This window comes from Neolamprologus multifasciatus, chromosome 3 (genome assembly GCF_963576455.1).
Source record: "Neolamprologus multifasciatus chromosome 3, fNeoMul1.2, whole genome shotgun sequence".
NCBI lineage: Eukaryota > Metazoa > Chordata > Actinopteri > Cichliformes > Cichlidae > Neolamprologus > Neolamprologus multifasciatus.
In genome coordinates this window covers 36,838,626-36,863,901 of record NC_140441.1, presented here as the reverse complement: position 1 = coordinate 36,863,901, position 25,276 = coordinate 36,838,626, and the positions used below count along the sequence as shown (strand labels likewise).

General features: G+C 40.2%; 2 protein-coding genes across 10 annotated transcripts in view; both read left to right on the top strand.

Moving 5' to 3' along the window:
* The first annotated feature begins 863 nt into the window (after positions 1–863).
* On the top strand, positions 864–4,590 carry LOC146522952 (myelin-oligodendrocyte glycoprotein-like). Of its 2 annotated transcripts, none has more exons than XM_085142527.1 (5): positions 864–1,783; positions 2,706–3,083; positions 3,197–3,274; positions 3,365–3,462; positions 3,541–4,590. In XM_085142527.1, exons 1-5 carry the CDS (start codon positions 1,687–1,689, stop codon positions 3,586–3,588), a joined length of 699 nt encoding a protein of 232 aa, XP_084998653.1. In that variant the 5' UTR covers positions 864–1,686; the 3' UTR covers positions 3,589–4,590. The 2 variants fall into 2 exon arrangements, with proteins under 2 accessions (XP_084998653.1, XP_084998646.1); XM_085142520.1 differs by having other exon boundaries at positions 865–1,783; positions 3,362–3,462.
* A 1,984-nt stretch (positions 4,591–6,574) lies between these two features.
* Positions 6,575–25,276, top strand: part of LOC146522951 (myelin-oligodendrocyte glycoprotein-like) — a 29,349-nt gene continuing 10,647 nt past the window's right edge. Inside the window, exons 1-6 of one of the 8 annotated variants that reach the window (XM_085142258.1) lie at positions 16,558–16,892; positions 18,144–18,209; positions 19,590–19,967; positions 20,058–20,150; positions 20,239–20,340; positions 20,422–20,541. In XM_085142258.1, coding sequence (XP_084998384.1) covers positions 16,802–16,892; positions 18,144–18,209; positions 19,590–19,967; positions 20,058–20,150; positions 20,239–20,340; positions 20,422–20,453 — 762 coding nt within the window. In that variant the 5' untranslated portion in view covers positions 16,558–16,801 and the 3' untranslated portion in view covers positions 20,454–20,541. Of the gene's footprint in view, positions 6,827–8,784; positions 9,163–9,271; positions 9,350–9,433; positions 10,150–16,557; positions 16,893–18,143; positions 18,210–19,589; positions 19,968–20,057; positions 20,151–20,238; positions 20,341–20,418; positions 20,542–23,578; positions 24,839–25,276 lie in introns of those variants that run through there. The other 7 variants (XM_085142247.1, XM_085142290.1, XM_085142236.1 and 4 more) reach the window with 7 other exon arrangements.

Sequence of the window (25,276 nt, the reverse complement as noted above, 5' to 3'; positions counted from 1 at the left end):
ACTACAGACTCACACATCATGTCAGTGTTACAGCAAACAGCATCCACAGCAGTGCACAGTTAAGGTTCTTCTAGGTTCAGAGGTCGCGCAGCAGAGGATTTTTGGTCCACCTGTGTGATTGGTCAGAATTAGCCAATGAAAATAGGTCAAATGTTACCTTTTTGTAAAGAAGACATTAAGTTGAGAAAACAGTCCAACTTTTCTCTGCATCATTTCTTTTTGGGTTTTTGTGGTGAACTTCTTGTCTTTCCTACATCAGCAGACTGATGCAGGGTCTCTGTGGTCGTCGTTATCAGAGTTTTTTTATTTCCAGAGCAAATTTTCTTATTTCAACGTTGTTTTTATTGCTTAAAAACATTTCATTTTCATTGGTTTCACTGCTAGTTTTATTTCTTTTGATTATTATCACTTATTGTTGTATAGAAGGCAAATGTCACAGACAGGTAAACCAGTGCATGTGTTACAGTAAAAACCCACTGAAGTTGATTTCACTATAATAATCCAGGATTGTCCAGGCCGCCTGCAGTGAGATTAGTTCTCAGCAGAGCTACGCCCATTCTGTGCTAAACGCATGTGCTGGAAGAGGAAGTGAGAGTGAGACTTCATTCCTAATGAGCTTTGCTGTTGATAGCACACGTCATCTGCTTCCAGTCAAGGAAGTCAGGATTTTCGTATTGTTTGAGCTTCTGTGGAGCTAATCAATGTTGTTATTGAGAATTCATCCATCTAATTACTGTCAGAGAAACTCAGAAGTACAAGTCCTGATTTTATTTTAGATATATTAAAAATAATGGTAGCACTTTATATATTAATGCCCCACTATTAAGCATAGATTAAAATGTGCTTAATTCATCATTTATATGTCATTACTCCTCTTTAGTCTGTCATTTATAAATACAGATATATTATTATAATTATAATTATGGTTATTATTAGCAGTGATGTGATAGCTGTACAATATCTGTATTGACTAATAGCATATAAGGAGGAGTGCAGTGCTCCCAGCATCAGTTTAACCAGCAGAGCTTCCATTGTTCTCTGTACTGACATGTCTGAGCATTTATACTGGCAGGTGGAGGATGTTACATCATCACAACATTGTAAACAGCGTTGAATCTTTGCTGCAGGTTTGATCTCACAGATAAATGATCAAAGTCACCTTCTGTATCTATTAGATTGATTAAAAAGTCGTATGTCCAAGTTAGTCTCTGGATGCTGTGCTACATACTGCTGAGTCATTAATGACACAGCACGTTTTTGTTTTTGTTAACATGATTTTCATGTTTTTCTATTATGAAAGTTCAGTCGCTTACTTCACCTGACAGGTTCGCTTGTTTTTATTTTTGATCAGTGAGACACATTATAATGTTTGAGTCTTCAAACTGAACAGAAAGTGAGACCGAGCAGATTAGTTACAAACTGAGACTCGGAGTTTCTAATGATCCAAGTACAGAGTAATTTCGGTGATACGATAAAGCGCCACAGACAGGTTTCACTGTGGGGCTTCCCCTGCATAATCACATCACGGGACTTCACCGCTCCGTAGGCGGAGACTGTTATTTTTAAACAGCGAGTGAGCCTCGCAGCTCATTCATTCAATTCGCTCGAAGCAGGCAGGGACTGATCGGACTGCAGCTTTCCAGAAAACTCGCTTCAGTCAGAAAACGGAATTTTTAATCATCGATCATGTCTCTGAACAACTTCTACTTTAAGGACTCTTCCTTTATGTCACTCTGGACTTTTCTCCTGTGCTCGGCTTTGTCCGTCTGGACTCCAGCACAAGGTAAGCCGACGTGTCCAGCTGCATGTTAGTGCAGATTACAGTGAATTTTAATCACAAACTGGCGGGTGTGAATAAGCTGAATTGACTGTTATCAGCTGTGCTGTGTTGTCCGTCACTAACAGTGTGACAGCTGTCAGTGAGTTACTTTAAAACCGGAAGAAGCTTAAAACGAGAAGATTGTCAGGCAGGTTCTGACTGTGTGAAGCGACTGCTCTCAGTTTAGAGGTTTGTTTATAACGGACACGATAAAGATGATTCACCGAGCAGGTCTATGACGCGGTTATAAGAGCCGTGTGTTTGTCAGAGGAGAGAAAGAGCAGAGTTAGAAAAACACAACGTCCGGTGAGCCGAAACTAAAAGACTGTTTATTGATCCGGAGTGATGCAGACTCTGCCCGCACACATGCTGCTACTGTTGTTTCCACAAACCTGCCTCGCTTTCTGACGTGATGACGCAGGAATGACTGCCCACATAACTCGTTCGTCCAATCAGGTGCTTGTGCGTGTTTTGTAGTTTACTCTGGATTTGTAGTTTACATATTTAAATAAATTAAATTAGTTGGTTATTAAACCCGAACTCATCTTATTTTTCTTTATTTGGAGCAGTTAAATAATCCGTTTCAAATTATCAAAAGATCAACATGAATCAGTGAAAACACAAAGCTGTCACTCTGTATGATAGTAATGAAATAAAAGATGTCAAATTAAATCAAGTTGTTAATGTAAAACTTAAAAATGTTAGAATTTCAGGGCCACAGACATATGAGGCTCAGTCAGTCTGTAACAGAACAACAAACAGCCAGTCAGTTATGGCTGAAATTTTGTAGCGTATATTAAGAGACTGATGGGGCTGTTACTCATTTTCAGCCCTTCAGTCTATAGTGTTGGCAGTTCAGGAGATTAAATTTTCTGCCTGTTTCCAGGTGAGGTTCTGGTGATTGGTTCAAATCTTCCAATCATCGCTGCTCCGGGTGATGATGTCATCCTGCCGTGTCACCTGGAGCCCTCGTTCGATGTCCAGGGTCTGACGGTGGAGTGGTCCAAACCCGACATGAAGCCCGACCCGTCGGACCGGCTGAGCCGAGTGGAGTACGTTCACCTGTACAGGGACAGGAAGGAGGTCCCCGACATGAAGATGGCCTCGTACTTCAGGAGGACGGAGCTGTTCATGGACGACATGAAACACGGGAACATTTCACTGAAGATCCTGAACGTGTCGGAGGAAGACAACGGCAGATACAGATGTTTCATCCCCAAGCTGCAGAGCACAGTGAAAGCTGCTGTTGTTGAACTTGTAGTCGGTGAGAAGATTTGTTTTGTTGATGTTTGTGGTTCCAAACTCAAAGTTGTTTTTGTCCCAATACAAACTTTCAGCCTAATTTTAATAACAGATTTTGACTGTTTTGTCTTTTAGATTCAAACTTTGCTAAAACTTCAACGACAGAGACGCCGCTGAAAACTCCAGATCCTCAGGACACGACTCCAACAAATGGTGAGAAAACAGTCCAACTCTTCTCTGCATCATTCCTGTTTGGGGTTTTGTGCATTTGTGGTGAACTTCTTGTCTTTTCTACTTCAGCAGGTCGATCCACGGTCGCTGTGGTCACCTTATTATTAGTTTTGGCTCTCGCTGGTTTTGCTGCATATTTCTCCAGACACATTTTTCACCAGACACTAAAAGTAAGAAACAAACAAACACAAACATGTTGTTGCTTCTTGTGTCGTCAGACTGACTCATTATTCTACTTTTTTCAACAGAAGCATCCAGAGGATGATGAGAGAGAAAAACAACCACTACCAGTCTAGCTGCCTTGCTCAAAGGAATAAATTGACTGGTTCTTCTATACTGCTTTTCTACTCTGCTTCAGCAAACAACACACTTTGAACTTTGACCCCAGCTGAAGACTCAAGCCTCGTCCAGTTTATTTATCGAGCTCAACAAAGAAAATGTTCTAAAAGAAATGATCATCATCACTGTTCTGGACTGAAGTGAATTATTCCCGAACAGCAGGACTGGAAGGATTTCACAGCATTAAAGGAAATTTCCATGAACATTTGTGACACAGCTCAGGTGGAAAGATGGAAATAAACCATCTGAAAACTGTGTGGGGGAGACACAAGAAGTTACAAAAACAGGTTATAAGCTGATTACTTTACTGCACTGTGTTAATGACCTGCTGTGAATGATGTTTAATGCAGCTGTAATTTAAACAGTGACACTTATTGTGATGCTGTGTTTATTTATGAAAGCTAGTTTTATATGACAGCACTGTGAGCACCTTATACAAGGTGATTGAAACTTCAGATATTTATTGGTCTTCATTTTTAAAGCCACAGCTAATTTATTAAATTATTGAAACTTCCTGCTGGTCAGGACTCAATGTTCAGGCTGTTTCTAGTTATTTATTTAAAGAAGCAGTTTGATCCTGATACAGAGTTCAAGCTTAACTTCCTCTTTTTGTCATTTAAAGCTACAAACTTTGTGCAGACTGACAGAAATCCTCCTGACTGTAGTTTCTGCTGCAGTTACGGAGCTAAAATCAGAGGATGTTTGTGTCCAACTCTTCTTTATTGCTGCTCTGTAACATGACAGACCTCCTTTGGTTCACAGTTAAACTGATGTGTTTGCAGCTGTTAGCCAGCTCAGGGTCTTTTATTTTTTTATTATTATATTTTATGTTTTTATTACCTCAGATATTATAAGAATATTTATATTTAAGAATGTTGGATGGATGTATTTGTTACTGCAGTGAGTGTAAAGTTACAGTGATATATGTGAATGTATGAAATCGTCTGCAAATATGAGTGTGAAAGTAAAAAGTTCAAGCACGTTTAGACACTAATGTGTTTTCTTTTTTGCCTCTATTTGATGTTAAGTCACTGTTTACCTCGTAACATGGTTACGTTTGACAATGAGAACCTATATTTATATTAATGGAGCCTTTACTTTGTTTATTGTTTGCATCTTATAAACCTGACGTCAATCATCAACATAGTGTATGCAGTTCAAATGCAGCTTTTCTTTAAGAGAACGCTGCCATCTGCTGGCTGACCTGCAGAAAAGCTGTTTGTGTCACAGGTTTGATGACACACCTGATGTTATCAAACCTCCAGTCAGTCTTTTTTCCTCTGCTGTGTGTCCGACTGGGTTTGACCCATGTTGGTGTAAATCTGACCAGTAGAGCTCAAAGTTCATCTCCTTCAAGAAGGAAACTTTCCATTTCTACTTAGTCAGACTTCCTGTGAAGTCGTCCAAACACAGAATCGACACATTTAATGACACTACATTAACTGTGACACAGGTTTTTATACTGAACACTGTGGTTTTCATGAAAATGCTGAAGTTCTTCCCTCAGATCAGTAACATGTAGTAAAACACAGCAGTGCTGACCTGCAGCTTCCTCTCTGCTCACATCAGGCTGCTCTCGTCCTTCTACTCCAACATTTATACTGTGAGCACCTCGGACAACATGCCGTCACATCATCACAACACATCTGCTTCTTCCTCCTCAACATTCATCTTTACAGTCTGATCTGCAGCCTCTCTGCTCCTGACTCTCTCTCTCTGGTTTCTACACAGAGAGGAGAAAACATCCACCTGCTCCACCCAGAATCAAGATTTCCTGCTCTACCAGACAAATAAAAATCCCAAGTGACAGCAACTCCCAACAGTTATGTGATATGTGTTTTGCATTAAAGCTGCACTTCAGTTACTTCAGATTTACATTTAGTTCCACATTTACCATTTAAAAAAATCCACACCCTCGCCTCTGTAGTCAGCTGACTTTATGGTTTTACCAAGTGATCTGAAACACGAGACTGAACTAAAGAAACACAAACATCTCTTCCTCTAATTTCCACATAGTCACACCAGTGAGTCACACCACTGACTCAGCATGACGCATGTGAAACATGTCCAGTGTTCTGTTTCAGGGACTCGAGTAAGCTCCCCAATCTCAGTGTTCAAATGACAGTTGTAAAATAAATTCACTTGCAGAGTTGACGGTCAATACTATCTAAAGAGACCACAGGTGTTGTTGTACTTCCTTTATAGTCATTTGACACCTCAGGCAGTGCCTGTGTGACCCATCTGAGTTGTTTGATTCCAGCTCCTGATTTAAGGCTTTCGCATTCATCAAACCATATCTTTAAAGGAGTTTTAGTCCATTCGTTTAAATTATTTTTCTGTTCCAATATAATTTTTTATCTCCTAATATTGTCTAGAGTGGTAATTTTAATTGTGTCACATCTAAATATTTCCATTTTGCTTCATACGACGGATCACACCAATAAATTAAGTATCTTAATTGTGCTGCTTTAAAATAGCTTTCTAAGTTTGGGAGGGAAAGTCCACCCCATTCCTTAGGTAGTTGCAATGTTATATATCTAACTCTGGGTTTACGGCCCTTCCATATAAATCCCGAAATCATTCTGTTTCATAACGCAAATTGTTTGGCTGGTATGTGTACCGGTATAGATTGAAAAAGGAAAAGCAGCATTCAGCAGTCGTTGTTCTGACACACACAACAAAACTATTGACTACACTACACACTAACTACACAAGATTTGCGCTAAACGTCGCAAATCTCTCACATCTCAACCATCGCATTATTGGCTGGACTATGGGATAAGGTGGCATCGTTCTAATCCCATACGGGAGCAGCCAGTCACCGACTAACACTGCGAAACAGAATTGTTAAAGTTTTAATATTAATTTAAATTCAGGTAAGATTTTTTTTTTTTTTTTTTTTTTTGCGCAACGCAGACTTTCTGTGCGCAGAGGTCGTGCCAGCAGTGAGCAATTGCGCACGCGCGCAGCTTAGGGGGAACATTGCTCGTTACCGTATTTGGATATTTGAAGACTGACAGGTCATTCATTCATACATTCAGTGAGATCGAGGCAGGAGCACAGCCAACCTCAGGTTTGATTAATTAATCCACAGACTCCGTGTTCTGTGCACCATGTCTGTGTACAGCCCACTCTCTGCCTCGCTGTGGACTTCTATTCTGTGCTCGGCTTTCAGCGTGTGGACTCTGGCTGGAGGTAAACGTTACTGTGAGCTCACAGCTGTGTGTTCTTCTCCGTGTCGCTGTGAGTGATGACAGTTATCAGTGAGTTACTTTGACACGGAAGGAAGTTTCAACGAGATGATTTAAGCAGGCTCTCCTTTGCGATGAGCGGCTTTCCCCCGTTTAAGCGCTCACAGAGGATTAATTATAACGGACAACACTGAACAGGCTGAAAGTGTGAGTGTGAACGTGTTAGACTGGCGTCTCTGTTAATACTGCAGGGCCGCGTGATTAAAGTGTAACAGAAGACACGTGCTATACTTTGCTGTTTGGCACCAACATCTGACAGATGTGGAGATCTCCCGGTAAACGTTAAAACCGTCCGCTGAAAAAAAGAGACTTAGACGCCGCATCTGCCGTATCCATCCACCCATCCCACATCTATGGAAGCCCGTTACCACCACTAAAGAAAAAAAGGATCTATAACTCGAGTTATTTTCTCGAAATGTTGAGAAAAGTAACTCGAAATTTCGATTTTAGATACTTGGTTTTTGGGTTGTTGTTTTTTTTTTTTTTTTTTTTTTTTTGTTGTTGTTGTTGTTGTTGTTTTTTAGTGGAAACGGGCTTCAATACGTATCCGTCCCACAGTGAGTCACGGAGAATTGTTGTAAAGTATTTCATCAGTTAATCAGCTCAGAATTGATGTGACTGAACAAAAGCACGTCGTGACATTTTACATCCCGGTAATAACAACTCATTTGTTTTAAATGCTTAGATGACATTTGGACTTTCCAAATATAAGCAGCTCTGGTGATTTTGGTGACTTTGTTGTTTATCTGCCATGTAGATCATGTTTGAATAACCACCAATAATCAGTTATTGCCTGATATAAGCAGACATCCATTTGTGTTAATCGGTTAGGCTTCTACCCTGCTGTGCTACACATCCTCCACAAAGGCAGGTTATGAGTTAAATGTGAAAACAGCTCTGTTTTGTAGTTTTAAACGCTCTCTGCTTCTTGCTGTTTCTTCATCTCGTCTTGTACCCCAAAGACTGAAGAAATGAAAGAAGACAAAGGTGATTCTGTTTAAACTGAAGCTGAAATAAAACAAAAATCATCAGCACCCTTTGCTTTTCCTTGTCATGTCTAACGGTTGACATGTCTCTGGCCTGGGAGGGTTATCACCAGCATTTGATTAACAAATTAATCAAATTAAAGCTGCAATGTTGAACAGTTTTGAAGAAGGTTTTTCATGTGTTAAACCAGTTTTGTTACTTGTTGCTTCCTTCAAAAACTTGATGGATGCTTTTGTTTTTGAAGAGGTGATAAAGAAAAGAAGTTCAACAAAATTGACAGAACTCAGAAACTCAACCTGTTTATTTGCATGGTTAATCCCTAAAGGTCCGTCTCTCTAAAGAGGAATCACTAAAACTAAGAAATACTTGGTTATGTCTGAAATCTCTCAAATGTATAGTGAGTGTTATGGATCAGAGAAATTTATTTTCTTGAAGTCTTTCGAAGATAGAAATGGCAGAACCTGACTTTATTGACCTTGTATTCCAGTTTCTTCACGTATAAAAGCTGACAGCATCCCACATATTGAACCTTCAGTGGTGTTGTGACTTATGATGTGCAATGTCACTGTCACCCTGTGATCATATGGGTCCTTATGGACACGTGAGCTGAGGTTTATACACAACCTCAGCCCATGTGAACTCTGAACTGAGGTTTACCAGGTCAAAGGCTCCTTAAATACCACTGACTCGGCATCACTTATTAGAACTAAACAAGGCTTTAGGGTGAAACAAATCTCCCATGAGTTCTCTGTTGGTTTTGGAAACATATTGAGGAGGACTTGTTTCATTTAATAATTTAGTCCCAGAACCACCTCTGCAGTAACGCCACAAAGACTCATGGGCCTGTTCATGATGTTCAGGTCTTCAGGGTGTAACTTTATAGAGTTATATAATTAATTTTCTGCCTGTTTCCAGGTGAGGTTCTGGTGATTGGTTCAAATCTTCCAATCATTGCCGCTCCGGGTGATGATGTCATCCTGCCGTGTCACCTGGAGCCCATGTTCAATGTCCAGGGTCTGACGGTGGAGTGGTCCAAACCCGACCTGAAGCCCGACCCGTCGGACCGGCTGAGCCGAGTGGAGTACGTTCACCTGTACAGGGACAGGCAGGAGGTCCCCGACATGAAGATGGCCTCGTACTTCAGGAGGACGGAGCTGTTCATGGACGACATGAAACACGGGAACATTTCACTGAAGATCCTGAACGTGTCGGAGGAAGACAACGGCAGATACAGATGTTTCATCCCCAAGCTGCGGAGCACAGTGAAAGATGCTGTTGTTGAACTTTTAGTCGGTGAGAAGATTTGTTTTGTTGATGTTTGTGGTTCCCAACTGTTTTGTGTGTTTTTTCTGTACCATTACAAACCTTCAGTTTCATTTTATTTTTTTTTCGTGACTTTTAGATCCAAACCACGTTAAAACCTCTCTGGCAGAGACGTCGCTCCAAACGCAAGATCATCAGGACAAAACTCTAAGAAACGGTGAGTTAACAATCCAGCTCGTCTCCTCATTATTTCTGTTTGGGTGACATTTTTGTGCATTTACTTTTTTTCCTTTATCACCAGGGTCTCTGTGGTCATCATTGTCATCGCCTTCATGTCCGTTGCTGCTGTCGCTGCTTTCTTTGCATAATTCTATTAGTGCATTTTTTAGACATTAAAAGTAAGAAACAAACAAACACAAATAATGTTGATTCTTGCCATCAGACTTAATTGGATTAAAAAAAAATCTTTTCAACTTTTTTTTAAAATCAGAAACAGCCAGAGGCAAATGAGAAAAACACTTTTTATTTTTACTGGATCTTCAGTCAGGTCAAACCAACAGCCACCGGCAGACACTCGGGCCCAGCAGCACCAAGATCATCTTCTATAACAGGAAGTGAGCCTAATTTGAACTTTGACCCCAGCTCAAGACCACGTCCAGTTTATCTATCGAGCTCATTTTCATGCAAAAAAAGTGTCATACAAGAAAACCCAGAGTGGAACATCAGAGGATGTAAACAGGAAATATTTCTTACAGAAGTCTTCAGTCAGAGTTGCTGCTGTCAGACTCTGGAGGATCTGCTTGGAAACATCAAGCAGTGAAACTGATGGATTTCCTCCTTCAGTAAAAAACTGTGAAGTTCAGCCTGGAGAAGAAACACTCCTCTGCCTCACTGTCAGCATGTTTAATGAATATTTATTTAGTCTCACTGTGTGAACTTATTTAAATGTTATACCTGAGTATTTAAAGAGAACTTAAATCTTCAGTGAGACCTTAAAGCGTCTCCGATGGACAAATTTGTTACGCAGTGAGGGGTGGTGAAGGAAACATCAGACTTCACTCTCTTAATTAAAGTAATTATTTTATTGTCTCTTGCCAACATCATGCACATGCAGACAACAACTTCTCAAAATGGCTCCCAATCCATTTCCTGCTCCCTTTAAATACTCTAAAGACCACGCCTCCATAATATAGACTGGCCTATAAAAGAGCTGCAATTGAGGCAGGCTTCCTCTTTACTGGGAAAACAAGATGGCCACCACAGAGGTAACCTGCAAAACACTTTGTTAGATAAATGCTTCCCAACATTACTCACTACCCCCCCCTCCTGGTCGACACATCTCCGGCAAACGGGAAAGATAGTCAGCAATAAGATTGTTCTTACCCGGACAATGCTGGATGGTGAACTGGTATGGCTGGAGGGCTAGGCACCAGCGCAGTATCCTTGCATTTTGATGTTGCTTGGAGTGCATCCACACCAGGGATCGGTGATCTGTCTGAAGAATAAATTCTCTTCCAAGGAGATAATATTTCAATGAATCAATTGCCCACTTAATTGCCAGTCCTTCTTTTTCTACTGTAGAATAGTTTTTCTCCCTGTCAAACAGCTTCTTACTTAAGAAAAGCACAGGTTTTTCTTCACCAGCTTCTCCCTGAGCCAGCACTGCTCCAAGTCCAACATTAGAGGCATCTACCTGTACAACAAATGGTTTGGAAAAATCCAGGCTTTGCAAAACAGGGGCTTCAGAAATCTGTCTCTTTAAACATTGGAAGGCATGTTCACAGTCGTCATTCCACATCACTTTAGAAGTGTGTTTTCTTGTGAGATCTGTAAGAGGGGCTGCCAAGGTTGAGAAATGGGGAATAAACCTCCGATACCAGCCAACCAAGCCCAGAAACGACCTCACTTGCTTCTTGGTTTTAGGTCTGGGAATTGTTTGTATAGCCTTTACCTTTTCAACTTGTGGCTTTATTTGTCCATGGCCAACAATGTATCCTAGATACTTCACCTCTTCTTGTGCCCAGGCACACTTGCTCACATTCAGAGTCAAACCAGCCTTCTGGATCTTTGCCATCACAACCTTTAGATGCTGCAGGTGTTCCTCCCAAGACTCACTGTAAATCACCACATCATCCAGGTAGGCAGCTGCGAACTTTGAACAACCATTAAGGATAATGTCCATCAACCTTTGAAAAGTTGCAGGTGCCCCATGAAGACCAAAGGGCAACACAGTGTACTGAAATAAGCCCATTCCTGGAATTTGGAAGGCTGTGTATTCTTTACAGGATGGCTCTAAGGGCACTTGCCAGTAACCCTTACACAAATCTAAGGTTGTAATGTATCTAGCCTTTCCTAGTCTTTCCAGTAGCTCATCAATCCGTGGCATTGGATAAGAATCAAAACAGGAAATACTATTTAGCTTTCTCATGTCTGAACAAAATCGTAGTTGAGGGGAGTCTTTCTTTGGAACAAGTACAATGGGGTTTGACCACTCACTCCTCGAAGGCTCAATCACTCCCAGTTCCAGCATCATCTGAACCTCCTTCTTCAACGGTTCCATCATCCGTTCTGGTATCCTGTAAGGCTTAAGACGAAGAGGTTTTGTGTCTTTCAAGATGATGTTATGTGTTATGACATTTGTTCGCCCCGGTGTGTCTAAGAACAAAGATGGAAAGGATTGCCTCACCTCATTCAACTGTTGCCACTGATCTTCAGTCAGATGTTCAGGAGGGTCTTCAGATTTGGGCATGCCTCTGAATGGGCTCATCTCAGCCTCCCCAACCTCCAGAATGCCACTGTCTTCAGGCTGAACATCTTGTACCATCAGGATTTGCTTCACACCTGGTTCTGGGGCGTTTCTTTCATGATACTCTTTTAACAAGTTTACATGTAGAAGTTGCTTTGAGTTGTGTTTCTCTGGACAAATGACCTCATATGTCACTGGGCTGGTTTTTCTGGCCACAGTATAAGGTCCTTGCCACTTAGCCAGCAACTTACTTGGTCCAGTAGGCAAAAGAACCAAAACTTTCTGACCAGTCTTTAGTTCTCTCTCACAGGCATGCTTGTCATACCATACCTTTTGCTTTTGCTGCGCCTTCTGCATATGGTCTCTAACCTGTTCTCTGTATGTTTCCAGTTTGTCTCTCATCTGCAATATGTAGGAAATGATGTTCATCGTCGAAGCCACTTCAGTAGACCCCGGTGCCACTCCAGCCACCCAGTTCTCCTTCAGCATATCCAAGGGGCCTCTAACCTGCCTTCCATAGAGCAGCTCAAAAGGGGAGAAACCAGTTGAAGCCTGTGGTACTTCTCTGTATGCAAATAACAGAAAAGGCAACCATTTATCCCAACCTTTGCCAGTATCATCAATAAACTTTCTCAACATTTGCTTTAATGTACCATTAAATCGTTCCACCAGACCGTCCGTTTCTGGATGGTAGGGAGTGGTTCGAATACCTTTTACACCAAGTTGGTCATAAAGAGACTTTACCAAATGTGACATAAAACTGGTACCCTGATCTGTCAGAATTTCCTTTGGAATGCCAACTCTGGAAAAAAGGTCTACTAAGCATCGAACAATGTGTTTGACCTGCAGAGAACGCAGTGGATAAACATCCGGATATCTTGTGGCATAATCACAAATGACTAACGCATATTTATGACCACTACTGCTCTTAGGTAAAGGACCTATGATATCCATAGCTATTCTCTCATAAGGTACATCCATTATTGGTAATGTTTGCAACGGGGCTCGGTCTGAAATTTTGGTAGGAGCCACTTTCTGACATTCATGACATGTTTTGCAGTAGTCAACCACATCTTTGTACAATCCTGGCCAGTAAAAACGTTGAGCAACACGATTATAAGTCTTCGCCTGTCCTAAATGTCCTGACCATGGTATAGTGTGGCCCAAATGCAGGAGTACTGATCGGTACTCTTTTGGTACAACAAGTCTGGGTTTCTCCATGTCTGCTAGATACAGAAGTTTATCCTTTATTATAAAAGGTTCTCCAATTACACTTTTAAGCCCTACATCATTTTCTTTTCCATCATCCATGTTGCATGCTTTCTTAAAGAGAGGTTTTAAAGATGAATCATTTTCCTGTCTTTCTCTAAAATTATTGGGACACTCCCACTGAAGATCAATAGGAGGAGATATTGGTAAGGTTGGTTCCGGAAGTTTTGCCCTACCACTGTTTTTATTTTTCTCCTGCCTACGTTGTCGTTTTGTTTTCCTGAGTTTACTCCCTCCTTCAAATAAGTCTTCATCTACATCAGGCAGTGGTTCTAAACCCCTTTTCATTGAACGAGTGACAACAGCACAGGAATAGGCTTCAGAGTTATTGTGAACCAAACTGTCTAAGATTGGTAAGTCTTCTCCCAGAATGACATCATATGCTAACTGATCCAACACTCCTACAGTTAACATAAATGCTTGGCCCTCAAGTTCAATAGTGACATCTGCTGTTGGATAATCTTTTTGACACCCATGAACACAAGTAATATTTACAGGTTTGCTAAAGTCAGGTAATACATTGCTCAACATAGAAGATTTAACCAAGGTTTGTGAGCTACCAGTGTCAGCAAGAGCCTTTACTGTTTGGCCATTTATTGAAACATCTACCACATGTTTATGTGGCACTAAACCATCACCAGTAAATTCCCCTTCAAGACCTGTGGAGGGAACTACACACAACTCTACTGACTTTGGTTTTCTTAGGGGACATAAAGAAGCTTTATGACCAGGCTGCTAACAGTAATAGCAAATGAGGTTGTACCTTTGACTGCAATGTATAGGCTTCTTACCACCCCTAGTGTCCAAGCTTTCAACACTAGTCACCCCTGGAGGTTTTACCTCCCCAAACCTTGGTCGCCCCACAGTCATCTTTGACTTAGAAGGTTCACGATGAGCAGCTAGGTAACGTTCAGCCAGATCCGCAGCTTCCTCTCCTGTCTTTGGGTTGTTCTCTTTCACCCATGTGCGGACGTCTGACTGCAGCACGCGAAGAAACTGTTCCAAAATAATGGTTTCGCCAATCTCTTCTTTGCTCCGACTGTCAGGACGCATCCATCGCTTATAGAGTCCCTTTATCCGATTGTAGGTTTCACGCACACTCTCTCCCACTGGTACACTGGTGCTCCGGAACCGGTATCTGTAGGTCTCCTCTGTTACATTAAACTTGGATAACACTGCAGCTTTAATGGTCTCATAAGAGTCAGACTGTTCTTCATCCATGCCAGCATAAGCTTCAAGGGCTTTTCCAGTCAATAATGTGACCACTCTAGCTGCCCATTCAACTTGCGGCCATCCCCACGTTTTAGCTATGCGTTCAAATCGTACAAAAAAACTTTCAGGATCCTCACCTTCCCTGAAGTCAGGTATTCTTGGCTCACCCCCACGATGTATTTCTGCTCTCTGCACTGGAGCAGGTTGAACGACATGCATTTGAGACTGTGCATGCAGTGGTTGAGATGGAGAAGGCAGCTCAGCTTGGTGCTCAGTGGCTCCGTGAGGTGGCTGCACAGCTGATAGTGGAGGCAGTTGCCCAGCCTCTTGCTTTGGACAAACAGCTGCTGTAGAAATGCCACTCTGGACAGAAGGCTGAAGTTCAGAATGAACAGCCTGTTTCAACCTTGGTATATTGTCACTCAGTTGTTTTATCTGTTCAAACAGTATTGCTTCTGTTCTTTTGGAATGCCGCATAAATTCTCTAATTTCATCAAAGATGTCCGGTTCAGAAAGTTCTTTACTCACGACACCAACAGCAGTCTGCTTAGGTCGTACTACTGGTTCAAAATCATCCTCATCAGCCATTGCTCCTTCAGGTGGTGGACCTGGCTCAATTGTTTGTCCAACTTCTCTTTCTTCCATGTCAGCAAGGGGGTTTTTCCTTATCCCACGGTTTCTTCCACGTCCTACACCCCTCATCCAGCGTGTTCTGTCCGTCATTCACAGGCGTAACCAAATCCCACTCCTGACACCAACTGTTACGCAGTGAGGGGTGGTGAAGGAAACATCAGACTTCACTCTATCTTAATTAAAGTAATTATTTTATTGTCTCTTGCCAACATCATGCACATGCAGACAACAACTTCTCAAAATGGCTCCCAATCCATTTCCTGCTCCCTTTAAATACTCTAAAGACCACGCCTCCATAATATAGACTGGCCTATAAAAGAGCTGCAATTGAGGCAGGCTTCCTCTTTACTGGGAAAACAAGATGGCCACCACAGAGGTAACCTGCAAAACACTTTGTTAGATAAATGCTTCCCAACAAAATTAAAGGGTTAAAATCCCCCCTGATCATTGCTAACTAGACTGAAACAAATCATTCCCAAACACCAAGACTGTTTTGTGTTTAAATATGTTCAGTTTTTTTTCCAGCATCCGTTACAGATCAAAGCATTAAAGGAAATTTAAAGGTTTCTCTCTAGGTACCATGGCCTCCTTCCATAGTCCAAACATTAAGTGGAGATTCTACATTGCTCATAGGCAATGTGAGTGTGAATTTTTCTATGTCTTTCTGTATTGGCCCGCAACAGACTGGAGATCTGTCACGGGTGCACTCCGTTTCTCGCCCCATGGTAGCTGGGATGGGCTCCCTCCCGACGCTGATAAGGATGGATGGAAATAAGCCATCTGCTGACTGATCTGTAATGAAAGGAGATTTGTGAAGTATCAGAGGTTTGATGAGATTCACATAAGATCCAGAGTGCACATGCAAAAGCCATGTATACCAAACCTCCAATCAGAGTTTCTGCAGCAGTTGTAAAATTGTTCCTTTTAGTTGATAATTTTCTACACTCAAAAAATTAACTGTTAACTTCAATTAATTATTATTTTTTTGTCAACAGGTTTCAGAAAAATGTATTATGTTGGATAGAAGCAAAGAATGTAAGTTAATTAAAAAAATGAAATTAGATTAGAAAAGCAAAAGTTTTGTGAACTGAGGCAATAAAATAATACTGTATTTCTTTAAGTTTTTCAAAGATGTTTTCCCTTTGATTGAGAAGCTTATTCGGTTCTAAAATCCAATGGTGAAGAATCCCAGGTATTTAAGAAGGTTGTTGATCCAGTAATGATCATTATCAGTAGAGGTTTCAGGTGAAACCACCTCTCTTCTCTGTCTAAAACATGAAAGACTGACCTTTATCCTTTATCTTTCAAGTTTTTTTTAAACCTCTGCTGATAATTACAATTCCTAATTTTTTGGAAGCTGCACTTCCAACAATATCTATAAAAAGGGAAATCTTTGTGCCCAACTTAACATGCAAAGCAATCTGATACAGTTGAAAATAACTCCTAAGGTCAGCCTAAGTGTCCTGGAGTGATAGTGTTGCAAACAGAAATACCCAGAAGAGCCAGAGGATCAGGGCAGGGGGTATATTTATTGTGTAAATATGTCTGTAGTTCAAAGTGATGGAGAACAACACTTGTTTATAGCTCAGTGATGGACTTTATTGTTTTTGTTTAGTAAGACCTACATAACTGGGTGAAAGGGTGTTCCAGCTCATGACTGTGTTGGCTGGTTGTGTTTTCTCCAGGTGTTTCCAGATGTTTCTAGTCAAATGACTAAGGGAAAGAGAGAGACGGGCGGGGCTAAAGCAGTAGCCTACTTGAACGGTCCACGATGATTCGGGTTATTCATTCAAAGAATAACTACGAGCCATGTCTGTGTACAGCTCGCTGGGTGGAGACTCATCCTCACTGTGGACTTTCATCCTGTGCTCAGCTTTGCTCGTCTGGACTCCCGTTCAAGGTAAACTCACAGCTACATTTCATTCACATTTTCAAGAAATAAACAAGCCGAATTCACTATTAGCAGTTCAACTTTGTTGTGTGTCACTGTGAGTAATGACATCAGTTAATTATTTTTGACACGTAAAATAATGAAGGTTCGACACGCCTATTTACGTCAGACACGCCACACCTGTTTCTCACAGCGTAAACAAAACGCATGCGCCACACTGCTGCCTAGCAACAAGAACGAAATAAGGAAACATGTCCGGTGTGGAAACTGGCTAGAAAACACTAAATGTAATCTCTGATATCACGTAATGACACATTTCAAACTTTGTTTCTCGCCTCAAATGTTTTTCATTTCCGCATTTCGCAAGTCTATCTTTGAAAAATGTACGAAAAGGTTTGAAAGGAGCCGCCATTTCGGCGCAGTTGTAAGGCCTGATCACGTGACTGATTTGTCCAATCAAATTCAGTCACGTGAAAGTCTTGATTTGACATATTTTTCACTTATTCTTGTAAATATTTTTAGGCTTTCAGTTTAAAGTTTCCATTCTGCGTTAGATTTTAAGTTACTGTCCTACTCCACTGTTTTATGAGGTAAACTCCCTGAACCTACCGTACAAAATAAGACAACAGAAGAAAATCTAGATTAACTTGTAGCTTTTTATGGAGCTCCTGCTTTGTTCTGAACAGATATGTTCACCTTGGCAGGGAAGGGGTGCTTAATTTGTGTGGTACACACAATTGATCTTTATAAGAATATTCTACTGAGTTGTAAATTTACACATGTCATAACCTCATTTATTGTTTGGTAATCATGACTCTGCTCTTTTCAATCTTGATTCAATTCCATCATTGAGTCATTTCTGGGAAAACCCCCACCACACATCCAGTTAGTTAATCACTGGTGACTAGACATAAAAGAAATTCAATTATATAGGGACTTTTGTGTGTGGTTTTTTTATTATTATTATTTTATCTGACCTGTTATCAGGGTCAAGGAATTATTTTGTGAATATTTCTAACTAATCTATATAGAAAGCATTAAACATCACAATTTAATAAAACATTACCGAATATAAGGTAAAAAAAAAAAAAAAAGATTATATTAATTAATTTCCATATGTTTATATGTTTTTGTTTGTTTGTTTTTAAATATATTAATTTTCAGGCTTCATGTTTTTGTGTATGATGTCAGCAGCTTGTATAATAAAATCTTCTCTATCTTCTCATGATGTCTTCTGAAGTTGTGAATTTCTTTTTCCAGTTATTCCGACGTCCCATGATGGTACAGGAAGTCTTTCTAGAAGTCCAGAAGTCCGCAGCCAACTCGGTAACGTCTCCACACTGTCAAACTTAATTCACTTAAATTACATTGAATTTATTTAAGAAATCATGGCCTTACGGGAGGAAAAGTAATGTCAGCAAACGAGGACTGAACCAACGTCACACAAACCTAATATACTGAATATGTGCGTTGTTGTTTCCACACAAACACCAGAAACCACATCATACATTGACAAGAATCAAACAATACAGATGGCTAATCAAGTTAAAAAGTAAATAATAGAGCTTAAGCTCATAATCACACGATTTTTAAACATTTAAACAGCTGGAAATTGTAGTGAGGGGATGAATTAACACTGTTGGAGCTATTTGTTCTTATTTTTTATTATTTTGAAATTAGTTAAAGTTTGTTGTTAGTTTACTTATATTTTGGGGTTTATTTACAAGTTATTTGTTGGTTAATATTTTGTTTCAAAGTTTGTTTGATGTTACTTTGCCATTTTGTTTTCTATAAATAAAGAGACTGGTAGAGGACCAGCATGCACTGGGGTGGGCCTATGGTTTTTTATCAGAGCAGGAGAAGCAGCAGGAAGTAACAAAAAAAAATTGGATCTTGTTATTGCTTGCCAAACTGGATAAATAAACCATAAAACGCAACTTTCAAGTTTGGACAGTGGACTTCCTTTGCCTGCGTACGAAATTGTATCTCACTGCAGCAGTGGCTTGTGGACTTTTAATTGTGGGATGTTTGGTTTGTCAAACAAAAGGAATTGCCACTACAAACACTATGTTCCAGTATTTTTAGCCGACATATGCGTCCATCATGGTTTTCCACAGATAAGCTAGTTTTGGCTTTAACAACTTAATTCAGAAGAATTTGGTTAAAAGTCTCTGTGGATTAAGGGGTTTTTTTTTGTCTTCCTGTGTCTGGTTACTGTAATTTAATTGTTCTGGATTAGCAGGTACCCACAGGAACCCAGCATTTTACCGTCTGTCTGATGATGTCATGATGATGTCCCTTATTTACAGAGATTACTCACAGAGGAAGCTGTTCAGGTTTAGGTTAAAGCAGTTACTGACCAGACTGTTTCCCATGATCAAAACTTTAAATCCTTGACACTGCGTGTGTCTGAACCAACACAGATATGCCTCCATTTAAACCTGATGCATTCAACTTAATTTATTCTGCTGTAAATTTGCATCCTGATATTGAGATCTCTGTCCTGTTTACCAGTATACTGAGGAGGACTTCTTTCTTTAAATAATTTAATCTCAGTAAGAAACATTTCTGGAATAACAGCGGAAACACTCATGTGGCTGTTCAAGATCTTCAAGTGTTTGGTGTGTAACTTTACAGAGTTATACACTGAGGATCTGTAGAAGTTCTGCAGGAGTTCAGGATAATTAATTTTCTGCCTGTTTCCAGGTGAGGTTCTGGTGATTGGTTCAAATCTTCCAATCATCGCTGCTCCGGGTGATGATGTCATCCTGCCGTGTCACCTGGAGCCCTCGTTCGATGTCCAGGGTCTGACGGTGGAGTGGTCCAAACCCGACCTGAAGCCCGACCCGTCGGACCGGCTGAGCCGAGTGGAGTACGTTCACCTGTACAGGGACAGGCAGGAGGTCCCCGACATGAAGATGGCCTCGTACTTCAGGAGGACGGAGCTGTTCATGGACGACATGAAACACGGGAACATTTCACTGAAGATCCTGAACGTGTCGGAGGAAGACAACGGCAGATACAGATGTTTCATCCCCAAGCTGCAGAGCAGAGTGAAAGCTGCTGTTGTTGAACTCGTAGTCGGTGAGAAGATTTGTTTTGGCGATGTTTGTGGTTCCAAACTCAAATTTTTATTAACAATTTATGACCCTTGTGTTTTTTTGTGTCTTTTAGACCCAAACTACGGGAAAATGTCATCGACAAAGACACCACTGCATCCCAGAAACCTCCAAACTCCAGATCCTCAGGACACGACTCAGAGAAACAGTGAGAAAAAAAATCCAGATTTATCTCAGCATCATTTCTGTTTTGGTGATGTTTTTGGTCCATTTGTGGTGACCTCTTTTCACCTCAGCTGATCGGTCCAGGGCCGCTGTGCTGATCTCCATCATCATCACTGTTTCTTTACTTGTAGTCGCTGCACTTGCTGCTTATTTCTCTCGCCATCACACAAAAGGTATGTCAGAAACAAACACAAACATGTTGCTGCTTCTTGTGCCTTCAGACTGACTCATTATTAAACTTCTTTTAATAGAAGCATTCGGAGGACCAGGGGATCCAAAGTCATAACAATTACTAGTGCTTTGCACAAAGGATCGTTGGTGATAATGGAGCGGAGAGCGTTGTAGGTTTATCTTTCCTGGATCCTGACAATTTGGTTGGGGATTCAAACCAGCGGCCACAGGGCTGAGATCATCATAAGGTCACTTTTACAAAAGTGTTTAACAACTATCAGATAAAACACAGAGTGAATGCTACACAGTATCTACACAGTAAATAAATGAAAGATGTTACATGTAAGTTATTATTATCATAAATAGCAAGAAGTCTGAGAGCACAAAGCTCTGCTGAGGAAAGTATTTACTTAAAAAAAGTTTTCTATTTTGTATGTGTTCATTTTGTTTTCTTTGTTTGTTTGTACTTTATGAAGTTTGCAAAGCAGTAAATATGTGATAATAATCTGACAGATGTTTACTTTAATTGGACAAACATTATTTAGGAGTCATGGATGAATAACAGGTATTTATTTGTAAATAACTGACTGTATAAAACTTGAGCTGATTTTTTAATTTTACACTATAGTATATTTCTGACTAACTGGGCAGCTTACCATCTTTCTCTGGGGTCAACTTAAAAAAGCTTTTATTTGGTATAGAAACTGACAGTTAACCTCGCTGATGTGAAGCATGCTTAAACTTGACTAAGAGTGGAGAGATGGTGTCTTTGATTTTTAAATGTTTGTCTTGACATTTGTTCTACTTATTTTTATTTTTTATGAACTTTAACGCGTTTCTTTTATTTGTCTTTAATGTTTAAAATCACCCTCTTCCTGCTCTTTGTAAACTTTGTTTTTAAAGTGCGTTATAAATAAATTATTCCATGCCTCATATTTATTTATTTATTTATTTATCATTTCTGTGTGTTGTTTCCTGTTTGCATTTTATGAAGTTTTCAAACTGTTTGATTAGATGAAAGTTTGTATTTTTGTGAATTATTTTGTGTTTCAGAGATATTAAAATGCTCTACAGAGTTTTATTATTCTAAGCTCAGTCTGATGCAGTCATCTCTTACCGCTTTACACACATACACACTGTTCCCTCTTACTCCTTTATGTCTCAATTAATGTCCTGTATGATGAAGCTTTCATTAGTCTCATGTTTCTGACAGTTTGATGGGAAACATGCACGTGAGGGGCTACCTGGATTTTGCCAGGTCTGGTAGTCCTCATCTTCCTCCTTATCACAAACTAGCTTTCTGGGCCTCATACAAAAACAGTCTTAACCCTCTAAAATAAAAACTAAAACTACATATAAAAAAACGAAAAAGTGACATTTTAGTTAACTAAAATAAAATTTAAAAATTGTCAGAAAATGCAAAACTATAATAACTCTTATAGCCATGTCCAGGACTCTGTTTTTGTTTTGTTCCACTTTACACAGGTGCAGACTCGAGCCCTCAGTCCTGTATGTCACTGAATTTGTCAGAGACTGTGGTGGCAGACCATGGAGTTGCAGGTGAGAAGTAGCACCCAAATGCAGGACTCTTGTGGTGAACAGTGAAATTTTTTATAAAGTGCTCGATGAATCACTATTTACAAGTTCCAGGCACTGGGGTGGCGTGGCACTTCCTCCCTGAATCCCACACAGTGCAAGTGTCCATAAAAAGTGAATAGTGAAAACACCAAACTCCTACCAATACCTAGTGAAGACAAAACACATTGATGACTAGACGATCCTTCCTTTAGCGAGGGTTTTCTAAAATAGCAGACCACGGCTGTACTGACAAGTCAGAAGGAAGAATCGGCACCGACTGGAGCTCAGCCACACTCTTAAATAAGGCGCTGATGACGAGTGGCAGGTGTGGCTGCCTCCAGCGCTGCAGGATCACGATCTGGCAACCCAAAACATCTGGGAGCATGGACACAAATACACACACAGGGAGACGGTTGAAAAAAACAACCAAAAAACTACACTCAGAAAAAAAAACATATTTATACAGAAAGTACAAGTCACGGTGATTTAGTGGTCATTAAAATGTGTTCAGAACTGCTGATGGTTCATCTCATAGACGCACGATATGATATCCTCGTGTCGGTGTTGTTGGCACATAGATGATGACACACTGCTCTCCCCTTGTGACTGCCGTCAGCAGCAGTTATGCAGTTTATGGTAATTTCATGGGTGTAAGTTACAATAAATACATTAAAGTACTTTCTTTTTAATAAATCATATTTAATGTATACATTTTTGGTTTAAAAACACACATTTAAGGGTTTTACAGAATGTTTCCAGGGTGGAACCAATGTTCAGTCTGTTGTTTGGGGTTGACAATATTTTCATTTACACGCCACACTCGGTAGAAGGCAGCATGCTTTCCTTTCTCAGGTGGTGGTAGAGCTATGTAGACGCATGCAAAGAAGTTTCCCGGCTATGGGGAAAAAGTGTGCACTGCAAGATGTGTTTTCATTAACCCCTTCAAGTTCATGCGGCCAATGAGGTTTGCAATTTGTGTTTTATATGCTAGTAGAAAAATTAGATGTTTGTTTGTGACAGAACTGTCAAGTTTATGTTAGTCATTGTAAAGGTCAAATTGTGAATGTTTTTTATGTTGTTGAATAATGTGCTTTATTGTTTATTCTCTATGATAACAACTTATTGTGAAAACTGATTATTCTATGTTGTTTGTACAGTTCAATGGTTGGTGCCACTTCTGTCCATTAAATGCAGTAAAAATCAAGAATGCCTTGAGTCCGTTTTTCAACTTTGAGGAAGCTTCACCCCTGAGCTGACTTTATAATTTGAAAGTATTGGTACTGCTGTTGGCAATACTGGCTCTGTAGTTAATCAGTATTGAGTCGATACCAAAAGTTCGAGGATCACACAGCGTTGCTCCGAACTCTTCATCGTCACCATCGTGAAGACCATGAAGAGTTTAGAGTTAATGATCGTTATTCAGACTACAGACGATCCACGGTGACATCTTGAACTTAGCTGATTTGTTTGTGAACCCGTGTTAAGTGTTCACATAGTAAGACCCACACAGGGTCTCAGATGGGTACGTTGATGCAATGCATCATGGGAGTTGTGGTTCATTCCTCCACCAAAACAGTCTTAAAGTAAAGTAAAAAAATAGAGGTAAAAAAGTAACTTTTACTTTAAGAATCAGTGACTTACAAACAACATCCCTTCAAATTTGCTTCTGTCTAGACACGTAGGTGTGGGTAAATCCAGAGCCTGTCTGCACACTCACAACGTTACAGCGATAAAAAGACGTGCTGAGATCTGACTTCATAGGATCTGTTAAAGTTTTTTTTAGCTAACCATAGCGCAGTGAAACACGTCGCATATTCAGATGATTTAAATCATTTCACAGAAGAAGGGCCAACACATCAGCGGAGACGTTCAGAGGGACTTTCAGCTGATTCAAAATGAATCCAAAAACAGTGAGATTAAAGATTAAATCATAGTAAAAAAAAAATAATAATAAAATATAATCAACACAGTATTTTCAGAGGGGTCAGAGCGCTGAGAGAACAATCATGGCAGACAAACAGATGACCAAAGCAAATACAGCAGTGTTTTGTCTTTCAGTATCATAAGAGGCACAGCAGTATTTTAGTTTTATATTTTTATTTTGTTCGCTTTGTCTTCTCCTTCGCCAGCATCAATGTTCTGAGTCATCAAAGTTATGAATATGCTTGTGACAAACACCTGTTTTATCTGCCAGCTGAATCTAAATGTAATCACGGGGTTAACCGCGGGGATTTATGGGAGTTTTTGAAGACTTTAGAAACTTTATTTTTTCCCCTTCATCGAGTTACAGTTAAATATTATTGTTTGTTATAGATCATGTTTTTTTTCTAACATTTCCGTGGTCCAAGCTTTTCTATAGCAATGAGTGATTATTGTTAACAACAAAGAACAGCTGATCTGGTGATCATGTTGTTTGATAACGAACGTTAACGGGTCAAGGCTCCAGGTGTTTCCAGATGTTTCTGGATGTTTCTGGATGTTTCACGTTTGGAGTTCCTGATTAAAAAATTCTGGCATTAAATTGCTAGAGTCAAAAACATGTTTATCTGCGATCATGAGCGCAGTGAGTTTACTGATAGACAAGATGAATTGTAAGATTTATTTATTCATTCATATATTAAGAGCGCAAACAAATATCACCAGTTAGCCTGACCACCTGTTAAATCGCGCACACACTGTGAAGGACAGAAATATGTTCAGCAGCGGAGCAAATCAGCTTTTGCTGTATTCAACCAATCACAGACGAGTGATGCGGGGCGGGAATTTAAAGCCAGTCTCGCTTTCACCGAGCAGGAGGCAGAAAGTCAGACCTGAGTCACTCAGTCGGTGCTCTACCTACGATGTCTGTGTACAGCCCACTCTCTGCCTTGCTGTGGACTTTTATCCTGTGCTCGGCTTTCAGCGTGTGGACTTCGGTTCGAGGTAAACGAACACAGCTGTGTTTTCTTCTCTGTCGCTGTGAGGATGACGGTTATCGGTGTGATTTGCGGCTTTCCCCCGTTAATATAGCAGGTTGACTGTGTGAGTGTGAACTTGTCAGACTGCTGTTAATGCAGCAGAATTTAAACAAAAAACAAAATTATGTTTAAAAAATATAATAGAGCGTTTTTGTTTCTGACTAACATACAGGATGAAGTCTGTATTGTACTTTAAAAAAATCCTGAGCTGGTTTTCTATCATCATTGAGGGGAAACGACTTCATTTAGAGGGTGTATGAGGAGGATGTGAAGGGTGGAGTAAAAACAGTTAGATGATTAGGTTAGGTTTAAAGGTTTGGGTGGAGCACTGAAGGTTTTATCACTGCTCTGTTACAGGTTACCTGAGGCAGAGTCACTGAGCCTAGCATGAAGTAGAACAACA

What these genes read in the sequence shown, in the direction of transcription:
- LOC146522952 (XM_085142520.1), top strand. Translation starts at nt 1,687, where the DNA reads ATGTCTCTGAACAACTTCTACTTTAAGGACTCTTCCTTTATGTCACTC. An exon ending in GGACACGACTCCAACAAATG is followed by an intron (nt 3,275 to 3,361) that starts GTGAGAAAACAG and finishes TTTCTACTTCAG; the next exon opens with CAGGTCGATCCACGGTCGCT. An exon ending in TTTTTCACCAGACACTAAAA is followed by an intron (nt 3,463 to 3,540) that starts GTAAGAAACAAA and finishes TTTTTTCAACAG; the next exon opens with AAGCATCCAGAGGATGATGA.